Source organism: Protopterus annectens, chromosome 8.part0 (assembly GCF_019279795.1).
Source record: "Protopterus annectens isolate FY-2018-M chromosome 8.part0, PAN1.0, whole genome shotgun sequence".
Classification (NCBI taxonomy): Eukaryota; Metazoa; Chordata; order Ceratodontiformes; family Protopteridae; genus Protopterus; species Protopterus annectens.
The window spans coordinates 1836582059-1836598704 of record NC_056741.1 but is presented as its reverse complement, the minus strand read 5'-3'; the positions used below and the strand labels follow the sequence as shown (position 1 = coordinate 1836598704).

The following is a 16646-nucleotide window of genomic DNA, read 5'->3' as shown; positions in this document are numbered from 1 at the left end:
TGGCGTAGCAATGGGGGCAGAATTTTTGCCAACACTTTTCTATCTTATTGGGAAAACAAGTATACTCAACTCTGATTTCAGGGAGTGTTGGGTATTTTATGGGTGTTTTCTTGACAACATGTTTTTTTCTGGAAAGACACTGACCCTAAACTACAAGAATTGTTTGATTATTTAACTTTTACCATGGATGTCCAGGGTGACTCAGTACACTTTCTTGACATCTACCTTAAAAAGAACTATGGCAATGAAGGGTTTGAATCAATTGTATACCGTAAGCCTACTTACTTTGATTCATTCTTATATTTTGATAGTATGCACCCCCTACATCAAAAGAAATCTATAGTTAAGGGACAGTGTGTTAAACTGGCCTGGATGATTTCGTATAATGATGACTTCCTGGTCGAGATGCTCAACCTTCATGAAATGTTTTCTAGATGTGGTTATCCTGGTAAATTCTGAACAATATTTTTGGAGAAATCCGAAGAAAACTGAGTAAGGGGCATTTTTTTCCCCCATTAGGAAGGTTACAGGGCACCAATTCCCTGGTTGAGGGTGGACGAAGGTTCGAACAGTGGTGAGTGGTGGGTGAGTGGTTTCCAACATGGTTTAGTGCTACCCTTTACATCACAGTTCGAGGGCCTGAAAGAGATTGTGGTGAAAAATGAGTCCATGTTCAACACTAGTAATGAGTATATGGATAGGTTAGGGCCTAAAACTATAGTTGTATATAAAAAAGCTCCCTGTTTCAAAATGTTGCTGGAAAGAGCATCAATTTCCAAGCAAGTTGGGGGGATGTCTAAATGTGGAAATTGCAATTTTTGTAATTTTATGTTTAAAGGGCTCTCTATTCAGGTCCCTGGTTATGGCAAGATTAATTTTAACCACAGATTCTCGTGCAGTATCAAACATGTGGTTTATTTGGCTTTTTGCTCCCTATGTTCTGCATTTTACATTGGTAAGACCAAGACAATCTTAAGGCAGCGGGTATATGAACACATCTATGGTACCAGGAAGGGGGGTGAGCACAATGTACTTGCAAGGCATGTTAAAATACATCCTGAGCACTCATTTAAGTTTTGTGTGATTGACCAGGCACATTTGGGTGACCAGGGGGACCCTTGGATGACTACTTGGAATACCTTGAGTTGAAATGGCAATTGAAGACTAATGCCACTCAACCCCCCAGGACTTAATGATAATGTTTCTATTTCCAGTATGCTTAAACTTAAAGATTGCTACTATTTTTAATGGTTATGAAAAAGTGTTAATTTACTGCTAACTTTTATATTCTCTATGCTAGGAGAAGGGTGCATAGTTTTTGTCTTTACTTCTTGATGTAATTTTTTGATGTATTTGTTCTTAGAACTTTTAGTATATGTCACCTGTTTAGTATGTGAAATAATAGTTATATGCAAATGTGTTTTTAAGATTTTTTTTTTCTCTGATACATTATATAGATGTCATTTTAACAACATAGGACTAAATGTGTATTATCCTATCAGCAGGGAAATGTTTTTACTGACAGGGTTGAATTTTATATGACAGGATGTTTGTTCATACCTAGTTTTAGGAATGTTGTGGGTGGTTTTGTTTCATTTTTTCCATGAGGTTTAATAGGGGTAGGTGTTAATGTTAGGGCTTGTGTTACTACTTAGTTGTTCTTAAAGGTTATGACTGTTTAACAAGTTGGGTGTGATTTGATTACTTTTTAATGTAATTAAGTCCTTAATTGGCAGGAAGGAAGCCACCTACAGCAATAAAAATGGGTAATTATCTGTTTTTCTTTGTTCTGATGAAGTCCTGTTATTTGGTGGACGAAAACACTTAACGTTTGTATATTTTTTCTAATAAAAGTCCTTTGTAATACCTGGATCTGAAGACTTCTTCCCTTGGAACCTTTTATCTGGAATAGACTTCCCATATATGTCAAACAGAGCACCTCGCTGACCCTCTTCAAGCGCAGCCTTGATGAGTGGATGGGAAACCACAAATTTGTCCCAGGGGTTCCATATGTGTCCGTCATTGACAGGGGGTGACAGGTGCTGACTGAGGTTTCTTTGTGGGGGTAAACTCTTGACTAGGCTTGGAAGGGTCCCAGGGCCATTAGCCTAGTAACCTCCTATGATCTTCCAACTAATTGTGGCAGCTCTGACTGGGAAGTTGAATCACATCTCCTGGGCAGGCGACCATGTTATCAGTTTCTGCATGAGACTTCCCTGGTTAGTTTATGATCTTTTTTTTTAATAGTCTACAGGTTTGGCCCAATGGTTCCCTTTTTACACCCAAGTGATCCATTTATTCCTCCAACAGAATGAGAGGCCTCTGGATCATTCATTCCCTGGACTAGGCAAGAAGATGATGTGCTCTTGTGCTAATTCAGTACAAGAATTCATTGAATGCTGCCACTAATAACCTAGCTTTTGTACTTGCTCAACTCCTGATAATATTGAGCAGCTGGTACTTGTCTGTAATGAGACCATTAGAGACCCAGTCTGCTTTCCATGCCTGCAGTATGTTTACTTGAATTTTGATGATAATTGCATGACTTTGTTGCTGAGTCCTTACAGGTTTGCTGTAGTGTAATAAATCTCATACAAGAGGATGTGGATGTACAGAATGTAAATAATGTGATTAACAACAAAATTACAAATGCTTCAATCTGTACCAACCACATGCATGGCATATGTAGTGTAAGCTCTCCCACTATGTGCAGTAAGGATGGAAAAGTACACCAATGTACTGGAGGCAAGTATTCAAGATGGAGAGTAAAGTATCTAGTACTACAGGGAGAGGCCAGTACTGGGACTGTTCTCAAAATAAACAACCAGTGATATGTAGTAAGAGCTGTTCTTTAATGTACTTCTGAACAGAAAAAAATACAGTGAAATTGTAAAAGCAGTTTAAGCTGTAAATGCAGCGCGTCCACGGTTGATGAGTAGTCATGTTAAGTTTTTTGCTCAAATATGTAATGTATAAAATAATTAATAATAAAGCTTTACATTGCTGCTTGCATAACTTCAAAAATTATTTTAGTAAGCTAAACTATACAACCATTATTTTTTTCAGGACCTTACATTTGACCTTGGTGACCCAGTAAAATGGGAGTTTATGTTGTTAAGCACTGGAAAGCCCCTTCTAACAATTCCAGATATGGAGGAGGAAGAGCTTCAAGAGGAAGCAGATGATGAGTTGGTAAATTATACTACCTGGTTTTCTTTGTTTATACATCCTGTGAGCAAGCATGGAAGTGAGTTCATGACAGTGTCGCAACTAATACTCTAAGAAATATTTACACCCACCCTTGATCTGCTCTGCTAATTCACACCTCTTCCAGAACTCCAAAGCAATGGTGAAAACATTTAGTCACAGGTCTTTTGATGCAGCAGCATATTTAATAACAAAGTATCTGTGTTCCTCCCCAGAAGTCCTTTCATTCCTATCCTTATGACATTTTGTCCTTCTCATACTTTAAGGGAATTCCCACATCACCTTACAAGGCTATTTTACAGTCCCTGAGTACATTCTGGACTTACACATCCACACTTTACATTGAGCTCAGGTGTTGCATTTCATGCTTAATTGTATAGTACTTCCTCACAGCCTGCAAGCTGATTTCAATGTTATACTGAGTAACACTGCATCTGTGAACTGTGAGAATTCACATTTCCATATCACTCTGTCTTTTGTGCATTCATTTTCTTAACTTTAGTTGTACTGGGTTTAGCTTGTTGGCACAGCAGAGCATCTATGACAGTAGTGACATACGTTAATTTACTCACTTAGGTATTGAGATCTGGCCTTGTGATATATCTCAGTAACAGATGACCAGCTCTGTTATCTCCCTGTCTTGGAGGTGATGAATGTCATTAGCATGCACATACATGCCACATTCACATTATAGCACATTGTATGCTAAGAATCTGACTGGGACAGTAGAACATTACTGGGTAGATCATGGTGGAAAAGCCCAAATTTGCATGACATAGCTTTAGAATTTATACTACTCAGCCTTAACCACTAGATGGAACAAATACATCAAAAGGCAATAGACACACTACTTAGTCTCAGGGTCACCACAGGCAGAACTGAAACAGACTTTAGTTAGATTTGCAGTAATGATAGCAGGTAAATATAGATAGACACTACATTATTGTAGCCTACTAGCCATAGTGTGCCAAATAGAAATATTATCAAAAACAAAATCTGTTATGAGCTTTGCTAACTAGTTAAATGGTGTGATATATTTTTTAATGACACAGCCAGTAAGTTACAGACAAAAAAAATGCTCAAGCTTACAGACTACAGGAGCCCTTCTTGCTTTGAAGATTACATTTCCAGTTGTTACAGGTCATGCAGGTTTTTTTTTAACTTTTACTTTTTGTTTTTATAAAATCGGTATTAAATTCATAGAACAAACTATGGCATGAACATAGACAGTTGCAGAAAAGAAGACAGACGATTGTACACATTTTTGATGAATTTCATGCAATATACATTTTTTCTTTTTTAACCATTTTAATTCATTACAGCATTACAGAAATTTGCACATTCCCTTTAGAGCATTATACTACACGTATTGCTGCCACAAATTCCATTAATGAAATTTCCTCCTTCTGTCCCACCTCCAGTTCTTTTATTTCCTTTACAATATTCAGTACTTCGGTTATGGTTGGTTTTCATTTTGATTAACAGTTTCTAGTAATTGTTTTTTTGGAAACCAGTAGCATTAAGGTTAACAAGGCATAACTGTATCTAGGTGAGTGTACATCAGAACATTGAAAGTACACAAAACCAGACTACAAGATATTGATATTAATATCTTAAAAAATGTTTTTTCCCCTGTGTGACAAGCCCTCTAGCACAACAGATGTGGGGGTCTGTACCCTCAAAACCCTATTCTACTTTTATATACCAACTCCTTAATTACACAACTTTGGGGAAAGGGAAAATTCTCACTTCTTGCTGTCCCAAGACCCACCATAGAGTAATGCTGGTATTCAGCATTATATTACTATTCAATCACTTTTGCTGGCATTACAGATGTTTGATATTCCAAACATTTGACTAAGTTAAGCACTCCCATCCTAACTTATTTATTAAACATTTGTTTGCCAGGATAGTCCAACTGGACAACAAGTGTCCGTTTTCAGCAGAGTCCCAGGGAGAAAAACTCGATAAGTTTACAGAGAGAAGAAAAATTTACAAAAGAGACTTTATAGAGTAGTAGCATACAGATTGTAGCCTTTACAGCCATTAGTATACAATAAGAGGATATCCCCCTTTTGGTTGAAAATACAAGTGTACAGAATATACAGTGAGAGTACATAAGAACTTGGTAGGGCATTGCAAGATATTTCGCAATTGAATAAGTGTATGTAAATGTTGAATTTTCCATGTATGCATTCAAGCAAATATACATGTAAGAGTATATACGTATACATATGTGCATATACATATACATACATATATACATATACACACATACACTCATATATAGGTTATTGCTCACACATGGATAGGTATAGTTAGAGTGTGTTGTTTATGTTGTTCAGGACAGATGGGATGTAGAAATAGTGAGTGAATGAGGCTTCAAGGGGTCAATTACAGTTGCATAGATGATTTGTGAAGAGGTATGTTTTAAGTAGGCTTTTGAAGGAAGGTGTGGAGTTTTGTAGTCTGAAGTCAGAGGGAAGGTTGTTCCATATTTTTGCTATTTCGTGGGCAAATAGTGATTCGCCGGAAAACTTCATAAGAATAATTTTCTTAGTTAAAATCATTTGCTCCCTCAACATTTCTGGCAAAGTACTCTGTAGAGAGTTTTTATTGCCTGGCAACTCATTATATCCCCTCACCCGAAAAAAATATGTTCCCAGTTACTTCTGTCTTTCTCATTACACCTCCAGCAATTGCTGTCTCTCTGTGAAAGAATTTAGTGAAGTCTGCTTGGAATATGAAAATACCTATGAGAACATTTCCATGCAAAAATCCTAAACCTTCTGGACTTTGCTGCATGTTTGGGAGCCAAAATGATGTATTTCCACAATTGCTTTGTAAACTGCTTTTCCGTTTTGTCTTCTGAATCTTTTCTAACCTCTTCTTATTGAATCTTGCATTACAACTGTCTTGCATTATTTTATATACCCTAGTAATTATCCCTTAATTAACAGCAGTTTCTGTATTGGACACAACTAAAAATTCAATCAGAGCTGGTGTTCCGCTTAACCCCATCATTTTGTTTTTGTTTGTAGTCTGATGTCAATCCCTGGCAGAGAAGACAATCCCTAACCTGTAGTCTTAACATCAGCTTGGCTTTTTTTCCACTCTGTTACCTTTCTTTTCATAGTCATTTGTTCCCAATGCCTTTGTTCCTTTGCTAATTTTCTTCAGTAGATTCAAGCACTCTTTTGACTATTTCCTGTGCTTCTACTTGCAGTCTTCTTTACTGGTAAAATCTCCTTTCCCCTTTCTAACGTTTGATCTGAAGTAGTTACTTCATTTGATCTGCAACCTGTGGGTAGTCGGATCTGACCTCGGATCCGAACCGGCAGCTTTCCAAGCTCCAAGATCCAAGCTCCTAGCTCCTCCCCCTACCCATAATCCCTTACTACCAACCACATTACCTCAGATCGTTTTTTTGCCGCGGCTAAAGACAGTTGCTTCTTAGTGAAGAGCTCCTGGCCTGGTGAGATTGTTCTATTTATAGACTTTTTTTCTTGGTTTAAATTGTGTGTGTGTGTTTTAAATATCAAACCCTTTAAAACCCTTTTAAAAAAAAAAAAAAAAAACTAATCTTCCCTTAGTTTAGCTTTATCTCTCCCCCTCCCCCCCTAGTGTTTGGGTGTGAGTGTGTGAGAGATCTTTATGGCTGAATCTAAGGCCATATTTTCAAAATGTACTGAGTGTGGCCACAAGTTTTCCCCAGGTGATGGCCACACTCAGTGCGTTTTGTGCCTGGGGGCAGCACATCTATCGGAGGCCTGCCAGATATGTGCGGCCTTCAACCCTCGGGCACTCAGGGACAGGAAGAACAAGCTGATCCTGGTGGGAAAACTCCCCCAGGAATCAGCTTCTTCTTCCTCTCCCAGCCGGGTTCAAGCTACTCCTGTAGCTTCGGCGCCGGCTACTCCCTTAGCTGTACCCAGGACTCAACCTCCCTTATCGGGTACCAGCTCTGTGGAGTCTAGTGCTTCTTCCCACAGGGAGAAGAAGAAGCACAGAGATAGAGAGGGCCACAGTTCAAAAAGGCGGGCCGAGTCTCATCCCTCGTCTCCTCCTGAAAAAATTCTGAAGTCCCCTCATCCTCTCGGATCCGTTCACCTTCTTTTTCTCCGGAGCCGGAGGAGGAGGATAGGTCTCCCTCGAGGTCTTCGAGGCGGCTTTCCCGGCCTGCCTCGACTGCCTCTTCGCGGTCTACAAGAAGCATCTCCGAAGCAGACATGGATCAGATGATGCGAAGATTTCTACAGACCCAGATGCAGATGGGGATGCTCTTGCCCCCCCCCCCCTTTGGGAGGGAGTGCAGCCCCCATTTTTGCCCCGATCGCTCCTTCTCCGACCCATTTTCAGGTCTCGGAGTTGTTGGATCCAGGCCCTTTTGGACCCGGGGATATGTCAGCGCCGATAGCGATTGTGTCTTCGACGCCGACTATACCTTCGAGCTTGTTGGATCTGAGCTCTCGGGGCCGAGGGTTGAGCATCGGATCCGAGGGGGTGGTTGTGTCTTCGGCACCCATTGGGTCAGAGCATACCACTACCTCGGGTCCGATTGCTTCGGCTCCGACCCCGATCCTATCCTCGGAGCCGAGGAGGTTACTTTCTCAGGCTGGAGACAGTGAATCTCCCTCGGCTTTTGAGGTAGTGGAGAGGGTACTGTCGAGGTCATCTAGGTCCCTGACCGGGCCTTTGGATCCACCCGTACCCCCACTGTATCAGGGTCTGTCTTTGATCATCAGTCCATCTGGACAGCCTGCCCAAAGCCTCCAGTTGGTTCCTATGGAGGAACACCACCCTGCGGACGAGCCCTCTTCGGACAGTCCCGCCGAAGAGGTGCCTCGGAAGCACCAGTGCAAAAGGAGGCACCTGGACTCCCCTGAGTCCATTACCATGGATACGGATTTGGATGATACGGAGGGCTCCCCAAGGTCACCCCCTGAAGATGTCTCCTTTGGAGACATCATGGAAATGTTGCGTATAAGAGGGGGTGGTCTGCCCAAAAGCCCTCCATGGACGAGTCTGTATTTCTGGAGGCCTTTGAGGCAGGCCCATCTACCTCCTGGGTGTCCCCCCCAGCTGACCCCTTGGTGGATTTAATTACCACCAGGGCTTGGAAGGAGCCCAACACCATGGAGCCTATCCCTAGATGCCCAGACAAGATCCTCAGCCCTCCCTCTGATAGACCTTCTTGGTCCAAAGGCGCGCCGGTTGATGCTATGTTGGTGGCGGTGGCCACTAGGAAAGAACTTGCCCAAGAAAGTTCTTCAGTCCATCCGCCGGACAAGGGGTCCCAGGCATTGGACCGTATTGGGAAGCGGATGTTTGCTTCAGCGACCTTTGCCATAAGGTCGCTGAACTACATGGCACACACCATTAGGCTACAGCGTGACAATTAAAGAATACGCTGCAGCCCCTCTGGAGTCCATGTCAGTCCCAGACAAAAAGGTTTTTGAGACTCGAATGGCCACTCTAAAGTCCATATCAAACACATCTATGCAGCTTCTTTCCCATGCCACGGAAGGAGCCGCTAGAGCTAGCGGAGCTGGAGTGGTCTTACGACGTCACTCCTGGCTCCGCCTTTGTGACTTCATGGATCCCTTTAAGGCATCCTTCGCGAACGCCCCTTATGACGGTTCGGCCTTATTTGGCTCAGCAGTTCGCGACACGCTGGTCCAAAGCGAAAAGGATGGGAAGACGCTGTCGGCTGTCAGAGTCCGCTTCTCTAGCCCCCAAAGATCCTTCTCCAGGAATCAGAGGGGGCAAAAGAAGCTGTGGTTCCATAAATCTCAGCAATCCCATCCTGCTGCGGACAACTCGTCCTCTAGAGGCAGAGGAGGACAAGATGGACGCCGGCCCAGAGGCAGAGCCCCGGGGGCCGCGTAACTTCGGGTCTAGAGAACCTTTCTCTGACAGACCCGCGCAACAGCCCTGAGGGCTTGCCCGACTGTCCCTCTCTGGAGGCAGTCGGGGGGCGATTATCGGAGCACCTGTCAAACTGGGAGTCCATTACAAAGGATCGATGGGTGCTCCGGATTATATCCAGAGGTTACACTATACCGTTTACACACCCCCCAAACCCAAATGTCTCCCCGATGTTCCACCCCATCAAAGGGAGTCCGCAGCTCTGGAAATTTCAGAGTTGCTAAGAAAAAGAGCCATCCAGCCCGTCCCCCCAGATCAGTCCGGGTTGGGTTATTGCTCCAGGTTCTTCTTGGTGCCAAAGAAAACAGGGGACCTCAGATCCATTCTAGACCTCTCGTCCCTGAACCTGTTCATACCCAAGGAAAAGTTCTGGATGGTCACCCTCCAATCTATTCTCCCCCTTCTGCAGGAGAACGACTGGATGTGCTCGTTAGACCTCAAAGATGCATACTACCATATACTAATGGACAGACGATCCAGGAGGTTCCTCCGCTTCCGGCTAGGAGCCAGTCATTATCAGTTCAGGGTTCTTCCATTTGGCCTAACCTCAGCCCCCAGAGTGTTTACCAAAGTCATGGCAGTGGTTGCAGCCCACCTGAGACTCCAGGGCATTCAGGTGTTCCCTTACCTAGACGACTGGCTCCTCACCGCCCCCAACAGGCATCTACTGGTTGTGGCGAGAGATTACGCCCTCTCTCTGTTCCGTCTTTTGGGCATTTCAGTGAATCTGAAGAAATCCTGCCTGTGCCCCACTCAAGCCCTAGAATTCATAGGGGCCAGGTTGGATACTCGGATCTCCAAAGTGGTTCTGACATCGGTCAGGCTGAACAATTTGTCTCTCCAAGTCTTAGACATTCTTCGGAGCCCCGCTCCTCCAGCAGAATTAGTCCTGAGGGCGCTAGGGTCTATGTCAGCAGCGATCGGCCTTTCTCTCCATGCCTGTCTGCGAATGCGAGTGTTACAGTGGACTTTCCAGGTCCAATGGTCACTATCGCTCCATCCCTTAGACATGCCGATTCCCCTGAGCAGGGCATGCAGGGACTCCCTTCTTTAGTGGTTACAGGCTCAGGATCTCAAAGAAGGGAGACCTTTTGTGATTCCCCCAGTCAAAGCCACGTTGACCACAGAAGCTTCTTGCCTCGGGTGGGGTGGACATTACACGGGCAACTCCGTCCAAGGCACGTGGACTCCTCTAGAGACTGCATTGCATATCAACGTCCTAGAGATGAGGGCAGTGCTTTTGGCGTTGCAAGCTCTTCATCACCTTCTTCCTCTGGGGACTAGTGCAATCCAGACGGACAACATGTCCGTTGTCTGGTATATAAACAAACAGGGAGGGACCAGATCTTACCCCCTGTGTCGAGAAGCCATGAGAGTGTGGGAATGGGAGATTTCCACCAAACGCTTTCTGATAGCAACGCACATTCCGGGACGGTCCAACATATTAGCAGACAAGTTAAGTCGGGTATTTCTCAGCCCTTACGAGTGGTCTCTGAATCCATCTGTCACAAAGCAGATATTCCTCAAGTGGGGTCAACCTCGCTGCGACCTTTTCGCTTCTCCCCTAAACACAAAATGCAGCGATTACTTCGCGATAGTTCCCCCCAGAGGGGAATCCCCCAGGGACGCTCTGGTTCATGCTTGGCCGCCCGGTCTCCTTTATGCGTATCCTCCTCATCCTCTGATGATGAAATTCATCCAGAAAGCCTGTCGGTTGGGGAGCAGAGTGATTTTCATAGCCCCATTCTGGCCTCAACAAATCTGGTTCCCCTTTCTGCAGTCTCACAGTGTGGCAACCCCATGGATTCTGGACCCCAGACCAGACCTAATCTCGCATCCGACGAAATGCCACACTCCGAACCTGGTCAACCTCAGGCTCACGGCCTGGTTGATCCAGTTCAGTTAATGGCTAGGACTCCCGGTATCTCATCCCCTGTTAAGGCCATTCTGGTGGCAGCTCATAAGCCATCCACCAGAAAGCTCTACAACAGTAAATGGAAACGCTTTTCCATCTGGGCAAAGGATAAGGAATTAGATCCCTTTACGGTTCCTATTCCCACTATCCTGGACTTCCTGTCCCTTCTTTTTAGACAGGGAGCTAGTGCGTCCACCGTTAAGGTCCAGCTTGCAGCCATCTCTCATTATCATGTGGGGGATGGCGTAGATTCTTTGGTGTCAGCAAAAAAATGCAAGACCTTCTTAAAAGGCGTGTTTCTCTTAAAGCCCCCTATTAAGCCGGCAGTGCCTCCATGGGATCTTACCTTGGTCTTACAAGCATTAACAAGACCACCTTTTGAGCTGGCAGCCTCAGTGCCATTAAAATTCTTATCTTGGAAAACGGCCTTTTTGGTCGCTATTACTTCAGCCAAGCGAGTCTCAGAATTGCAAGCCTTGTGCATTAAGCATCCATACCTTATTTTTCACAAAGATAGGGTGGCCCTCAGGACTAATCCTTCCTTTCTGCCTAAGGTAGCCACAGAGGCTAACATTAATCAGACTATTAACCTTCCTGTTTTCTTCCCGAATTTCCAAAACAAAGGTGAATACACATTGCACAAATTGGATGTACACAGACAACTACGTTTTTACTTGCATAGGACTAAAGATTTTCGCAAGTCAGACCAGTTGTTTGTTTCTTATGCTAAGTCAGCCATGGGCAAACCAATTTCTAAGGTGACAGTGGCAAATTGGATCTCTCAGTGTATTAGACAGGCATACACTTCATCTGGGAAGCCAGCTCCGGTTGGCATGCGGGCGCATTCTACTAGATCTGTGGCTACCTCGACAGCTTTTTGGTCTAGAGTTCCGGTAGACGATATTTGTTCAGCAGCTACCTGGTCCTCTTCCCATACGTTCATTTCTCATTACAAACTGGACATGATCTCCAGAAGCAGGGCTTCCTTTGGCTCCACGGTGCTTCGGAATATCCTTCAGTAGGGACCACCCAGGGTCTTTAGGTAAGCTGGGGACTCTGTCCCACAGGTTGCAGATCAAATGAAGTAACTACTTCAGATAAAGAAGTTATGTACTCACCATAACATTCCATCTGAGTAGATACTTCATTTGTCTGCAACCGACCCCCCCTGCCATCCCCCGAACCTCGGTAAGGTATTGTTCCTTGGAGATTTTTTCTCCGTCTTTAACCTATAGGGCAAACTAACCGATCTGAGGTAATGTGGTTGGTAGTAAGGGATTATGGGTAGGGGGAGGAGCTAGGAGTTCGGATCTTGGAGCTTGGAAAGCTGCCTGTTCGGATCCGAGGTCAGATCCGACTACCCACAGGTTGCAGACAAATGAAGTATCTACTCAGATGGAACGTTATGGTGAGTACATAACTTCTTTTTTACTTCTTAACATACTTTCTGCTGCTTTATAGTTTTAATATTTTTATAGTTGTTATTCTTCTTCTTAAGAGCCTGCATTCAAAATCTTACTCACTCCTTATTTCTTGATTCCCCCCTCCATTTTGTTATCGTTCCTTTCCACTTTGGCAACCTTCTACTTGTGTTATATATATGCACCTTAACTGCGCAGCTCTGAAGTATCCCTTGAAATTAGGTAGTCTTTCACCACCTTGTTCTATGGAGAGAAACATAACTCTTGTTGTCTTCCCAACACAAGTAAATTTCTTCATCTCTTTATTAATTATGGTATGCATCTTCTCTTTAAGTTAATAAAAATACACCTGTTCTGTATGAAAAGCTAAAGGAACAAGAAACATGTTCACTGTGTGTATGTTACTATTCATATCCTTAATAAAAAGCTTCCAACGTCTCAATATTTTTATCGTCTTTCGTTTAGTCTTTCCACTGATATCCTTAGCTACCATAATGGGGAATTGCTGAATCAATTCATGGGTGGGTACATAGTTTATTTATTTTATATTATAAAAAGATGAGCAGGGTGAAAATGTCCCAACAACACTGAAACATCCTTTTCTGGATTAATCTAGTACACAGTAATCTTCTTCTTCTTTCGGCTTTTCCCGGTTAGGGGTCGCCACAGCGGATCACCTGTCCGCTCATGACTGGCAGTGGAGTTTTACAGTGTCGAGTTGCACAGTAATATCATCAGTAAATAAATCTAACTTTTCTTGATTACGATACCAGTTATATCCTTGAATTTGTGAGTCCCTTATTTATTTATTTATTTATTTATTTATTTATTTTGAGAATGTCTCTAAGTATAATGCAAATAAAAGCGAAAGAGACACCCTCTGTTTGGTTCAGCATTTCAAATATCCTGTTGGAGAGTAATCCACCCACAGTAAATGTTCTTCATATTGATCACTGCTGCAGTAGCCTTAGCTATATGAGATACATCCTGCCAAGGATATAATGGCTCGCCAGCTTCCAAAGCTTCAGGGCACCTTCTACATGCCCAAACTGTCAAGCAGTTTGAGCTGAACTGACTAAAAGACAAATTTGGGTACAAAGCCTTTCAAAGCTTTACTGACACTGAAGAGTATGCTCCTCTGAGGCTTTTAAGAATCAACAGTTGGATAGTGCTTTTCTTTGCCTATCAGTCCTTCTTGTAAAGTAGTTTTTGATAAACGAAAAAGGAACTCCTATTATTCTGAAGAGATTCAGTATTCCAAATCTGAACAGGAAGATGCAGGGACAGATTCAGGGATTTTGTCCTCAGATTTCTGATTCAAACTCAGAGGGGAGCTCATTTTCTGATTCTCCCTGAGGGATTTCTCTTTCTCTGAGACTATTCCTAGAATATCCCAATGTTTTCAGTGGAAGAACACTGAGGTTTCTCCATCCCTCAGAAAATACAAGTTGTTACAGAATGATTTTTCAGAATCTTAATGCTTTCCTTCTGTCCTGTCTGCTTTAGAGGATGTGTGTTTTACTGTCTGCAGTTTTACTGATAGTCAGCCATCTGTCCCTAACAAGGCAGATAAGATCTATACATTTCTCAGTCTTTTAAATTTTTATACATTGTTCCCAAACCTGACCCAGCAGCTGTAGCCTTAGTTGATTCTGCTGCTGCTAGGCACTTAGTTAATTCCAATCCTGCTCTTTCTAGTAAGGATGGGAAAATTATACAGGTATAGGAAAAAGTGTAATCTTCAGCTTTGATTTTCAGAATTTTGTATTGGCACACTCATGTTAAAGTTTCTTCTGACAAATTGTGAAAGTTAATGTTTTACCTACAGTTTCTTGCAAAGAAAAATCTGCTTTAAATAACTTAGTTTCTTCTATTGCACAGGTTACTGGTAATTGTTTGCAGTTGTATATGATTCTGTTGATACCACTTCTAGGAATATAGCTACAGGTACTGTTTTAAGAAGGTTTGCTTGGCTGCATTTCTCAGCATCTTCCAGATGATGTAAAAATGAGATTTCAAATTCTCCCTTGGATAGAGATTTAGCGTTTGGCTTCTTTGTCCCAGAGGTGATCAAAAAGTGTGATTGGGGGGGGAGTTAATCCAGAGAATCTCTAAGATTTTTCAACTTTCCTTTACCAAATTCTCCAAGAGATTTTCTTTCTCCTCATCCAGGTTTGGCAAAAAAAAAAAAAAAAAAATACAGAATAAACAGCCTGAAAAGAATTCAGGTAAACAGACATTTAAGAAGAAATGGCAAGGGATTTCTAAAAAGAAGTCTTAAACCTCCCAAAACCAAGGACAGTTCAGAAAGAATGACTATACTATTCAAGATGCCTTGTGACCCCACCAGCCCTGGACCCTTTTCTGTTCCAGAAGGTCTGAATCTCTTTTTTTCTCTTTGGCAACAGATTGTTTCAGACAAATGAGTTCTGAAAATCATTCAGTGGTACAGATGGCAGTGGGAGAAGCTTCCTTCCTTCCAGGGTGCCATTCCTCATCCTGCAGATCAGACTCTTTTGTTTCCAGATGATGTTCTTTGTGTTTCACTGTTGCAGTCATCACACTTGGGTTATCCTGCCAGGGGTAGCCCTCAGTCGGCCCGGATACCAGATGCTTAGTATTTCTGCGTCAGTTGCTGTCACTCCAGGACTGATGTCAAGTCATCAGTGGTATAAAAACAGGCAGCCAACGCCATTACATTAGTCTTTCTTGCCGAGGAGCCCGAAGCAGAAGCAGTTTGCATGAGTTTTCGTTTCTAAAATTGAAGTTGAAGTCTTCTAAAACTAAGTACCCTGTTGGGGATCCTTTTTTCTTGCTCTAACCGATGTCAGAAAAAATGAACAATTCTCTCGCCTATGGAATGCAAATACCACACCAAGATTTCCATTCTTACTGCATCACCTGTTTAGGCTCAGACCATGATGTCCCTCGCCGCCGGTTTTGTGCTTTGTTCAACACCCGAACTATTTGTCGTCGGGCACTTAGCGTAGCTAAATACTTTTGCTCTCAGTCTCCATATTCCAAAATGGCTTTAGTAAGCCATCCGACTGCCAATCTTCTGAAAAAAAGTAAGGATAAAGACAGAGACCGACTGCACAGGTCCAAAACTGCCAACGACTCTTCCGTTAAGCTAGTCACCAGTTCGCCGGTACTCAGTGAGGCCACTTTCACAGCCCCTGATGCCCACATTGATGAATTTGCAGGCCGCTACTGAGACCCATTCAGAGTCCAGTATGCCGCGACTCTTCTTTGACTATGGAACCTGTGGATGTCTCTACCTTGGATGGATCCAGAGCCGCTGTGCAGGTGGAGCCGCTGTGGAGATGCTGGCTTCTGAGGAAGTTCTTCGCACTACCGATATTCGACACAAACCGGCAACTTCTTTCACTTCTTCAGTTCTTTCTAAAACAACTGAGTTTCTAAGACCCAGAATATAAGCTACACCTAAAAGACTGACGACCCAAACTCATGAGCCTGCTTCCTTGCCACAATCACAGATGCTTAAAATGGTGGAAGACCTTATCATGCTGATTAGGGGAAGCCAGCCTTCCCCTGCTAAAAGAAAAAGAGACTTGTCCCCAGCACCTTTATCTGACCAAGAGTACGATGACTCTGAGGTTTCTGATTACGAAGACATGCCCTTATCTGCTTATGAGGATTCAGATGCAGAGGAATCCATTCCTTCTGCCTCTCCTCCACAGGATTTTTCTTTTGGTGAAACCCTACATACTTTGAATGCTTAGGTTCATACTCGGCTAACTGCCCTTGCGAGCCATTGTACGCCTAGCCAATTATCCCTTCTGAGACTCAAACCCTGCACCTTGTGTTTGTAAGGCAAACACCTTAACCATTAGGCCACCCTCCCAACCCTTTGAGAGAGCACTTCCATTGGGAATGCCAGGATTATCCTCAGTCCAAAAAGAGACTCAGGGAATTTTTAGATTTACCACAGCACAGATCCTTAGCTATACCTCCTGTCCTGGATGTTGTGGATGATGTATTTATGGAATTCAGTCTAACTCCTGATACTTTACCTCCTGCTCCCAGGAAACCTGACAAGTATTACAGAGTCCCTGACTCACACACATTTCTTTTCAGAAATCCTACTGCTGACCCTGAGGTCATCTCCCAAGGGCCTAAAGGAATAAAAGCAACCACAGCTAAGAATCCCACCC

At 43.2% G+C, this 16646-nt stretch overlaps 1 protein-coding gene across 2 annotated transcripts in view; it reads left to right on the top strand.

Annotated features, from left to right (window-relative positions):
- The window catches only part of DRC7 (dynein regulatory complex subunit 7), a 1455099-nt gene that overhangs the window by 420127 nt on the left and 1018326 nt on the right, over positions 1-16646 (top strand). For both annotated transcript variants that reach the window (XM_044081324.1, XM_044081326.1), the window contains exon 8: positions 3067-3192. In XM_044081324.1, coding sequence (XP_043937259.1) covers positions 3067-3192 — 126 coding nt within the window. The remainder of the gene's footprint in view (positions 1-3066; positions 3193-16646) is intronic.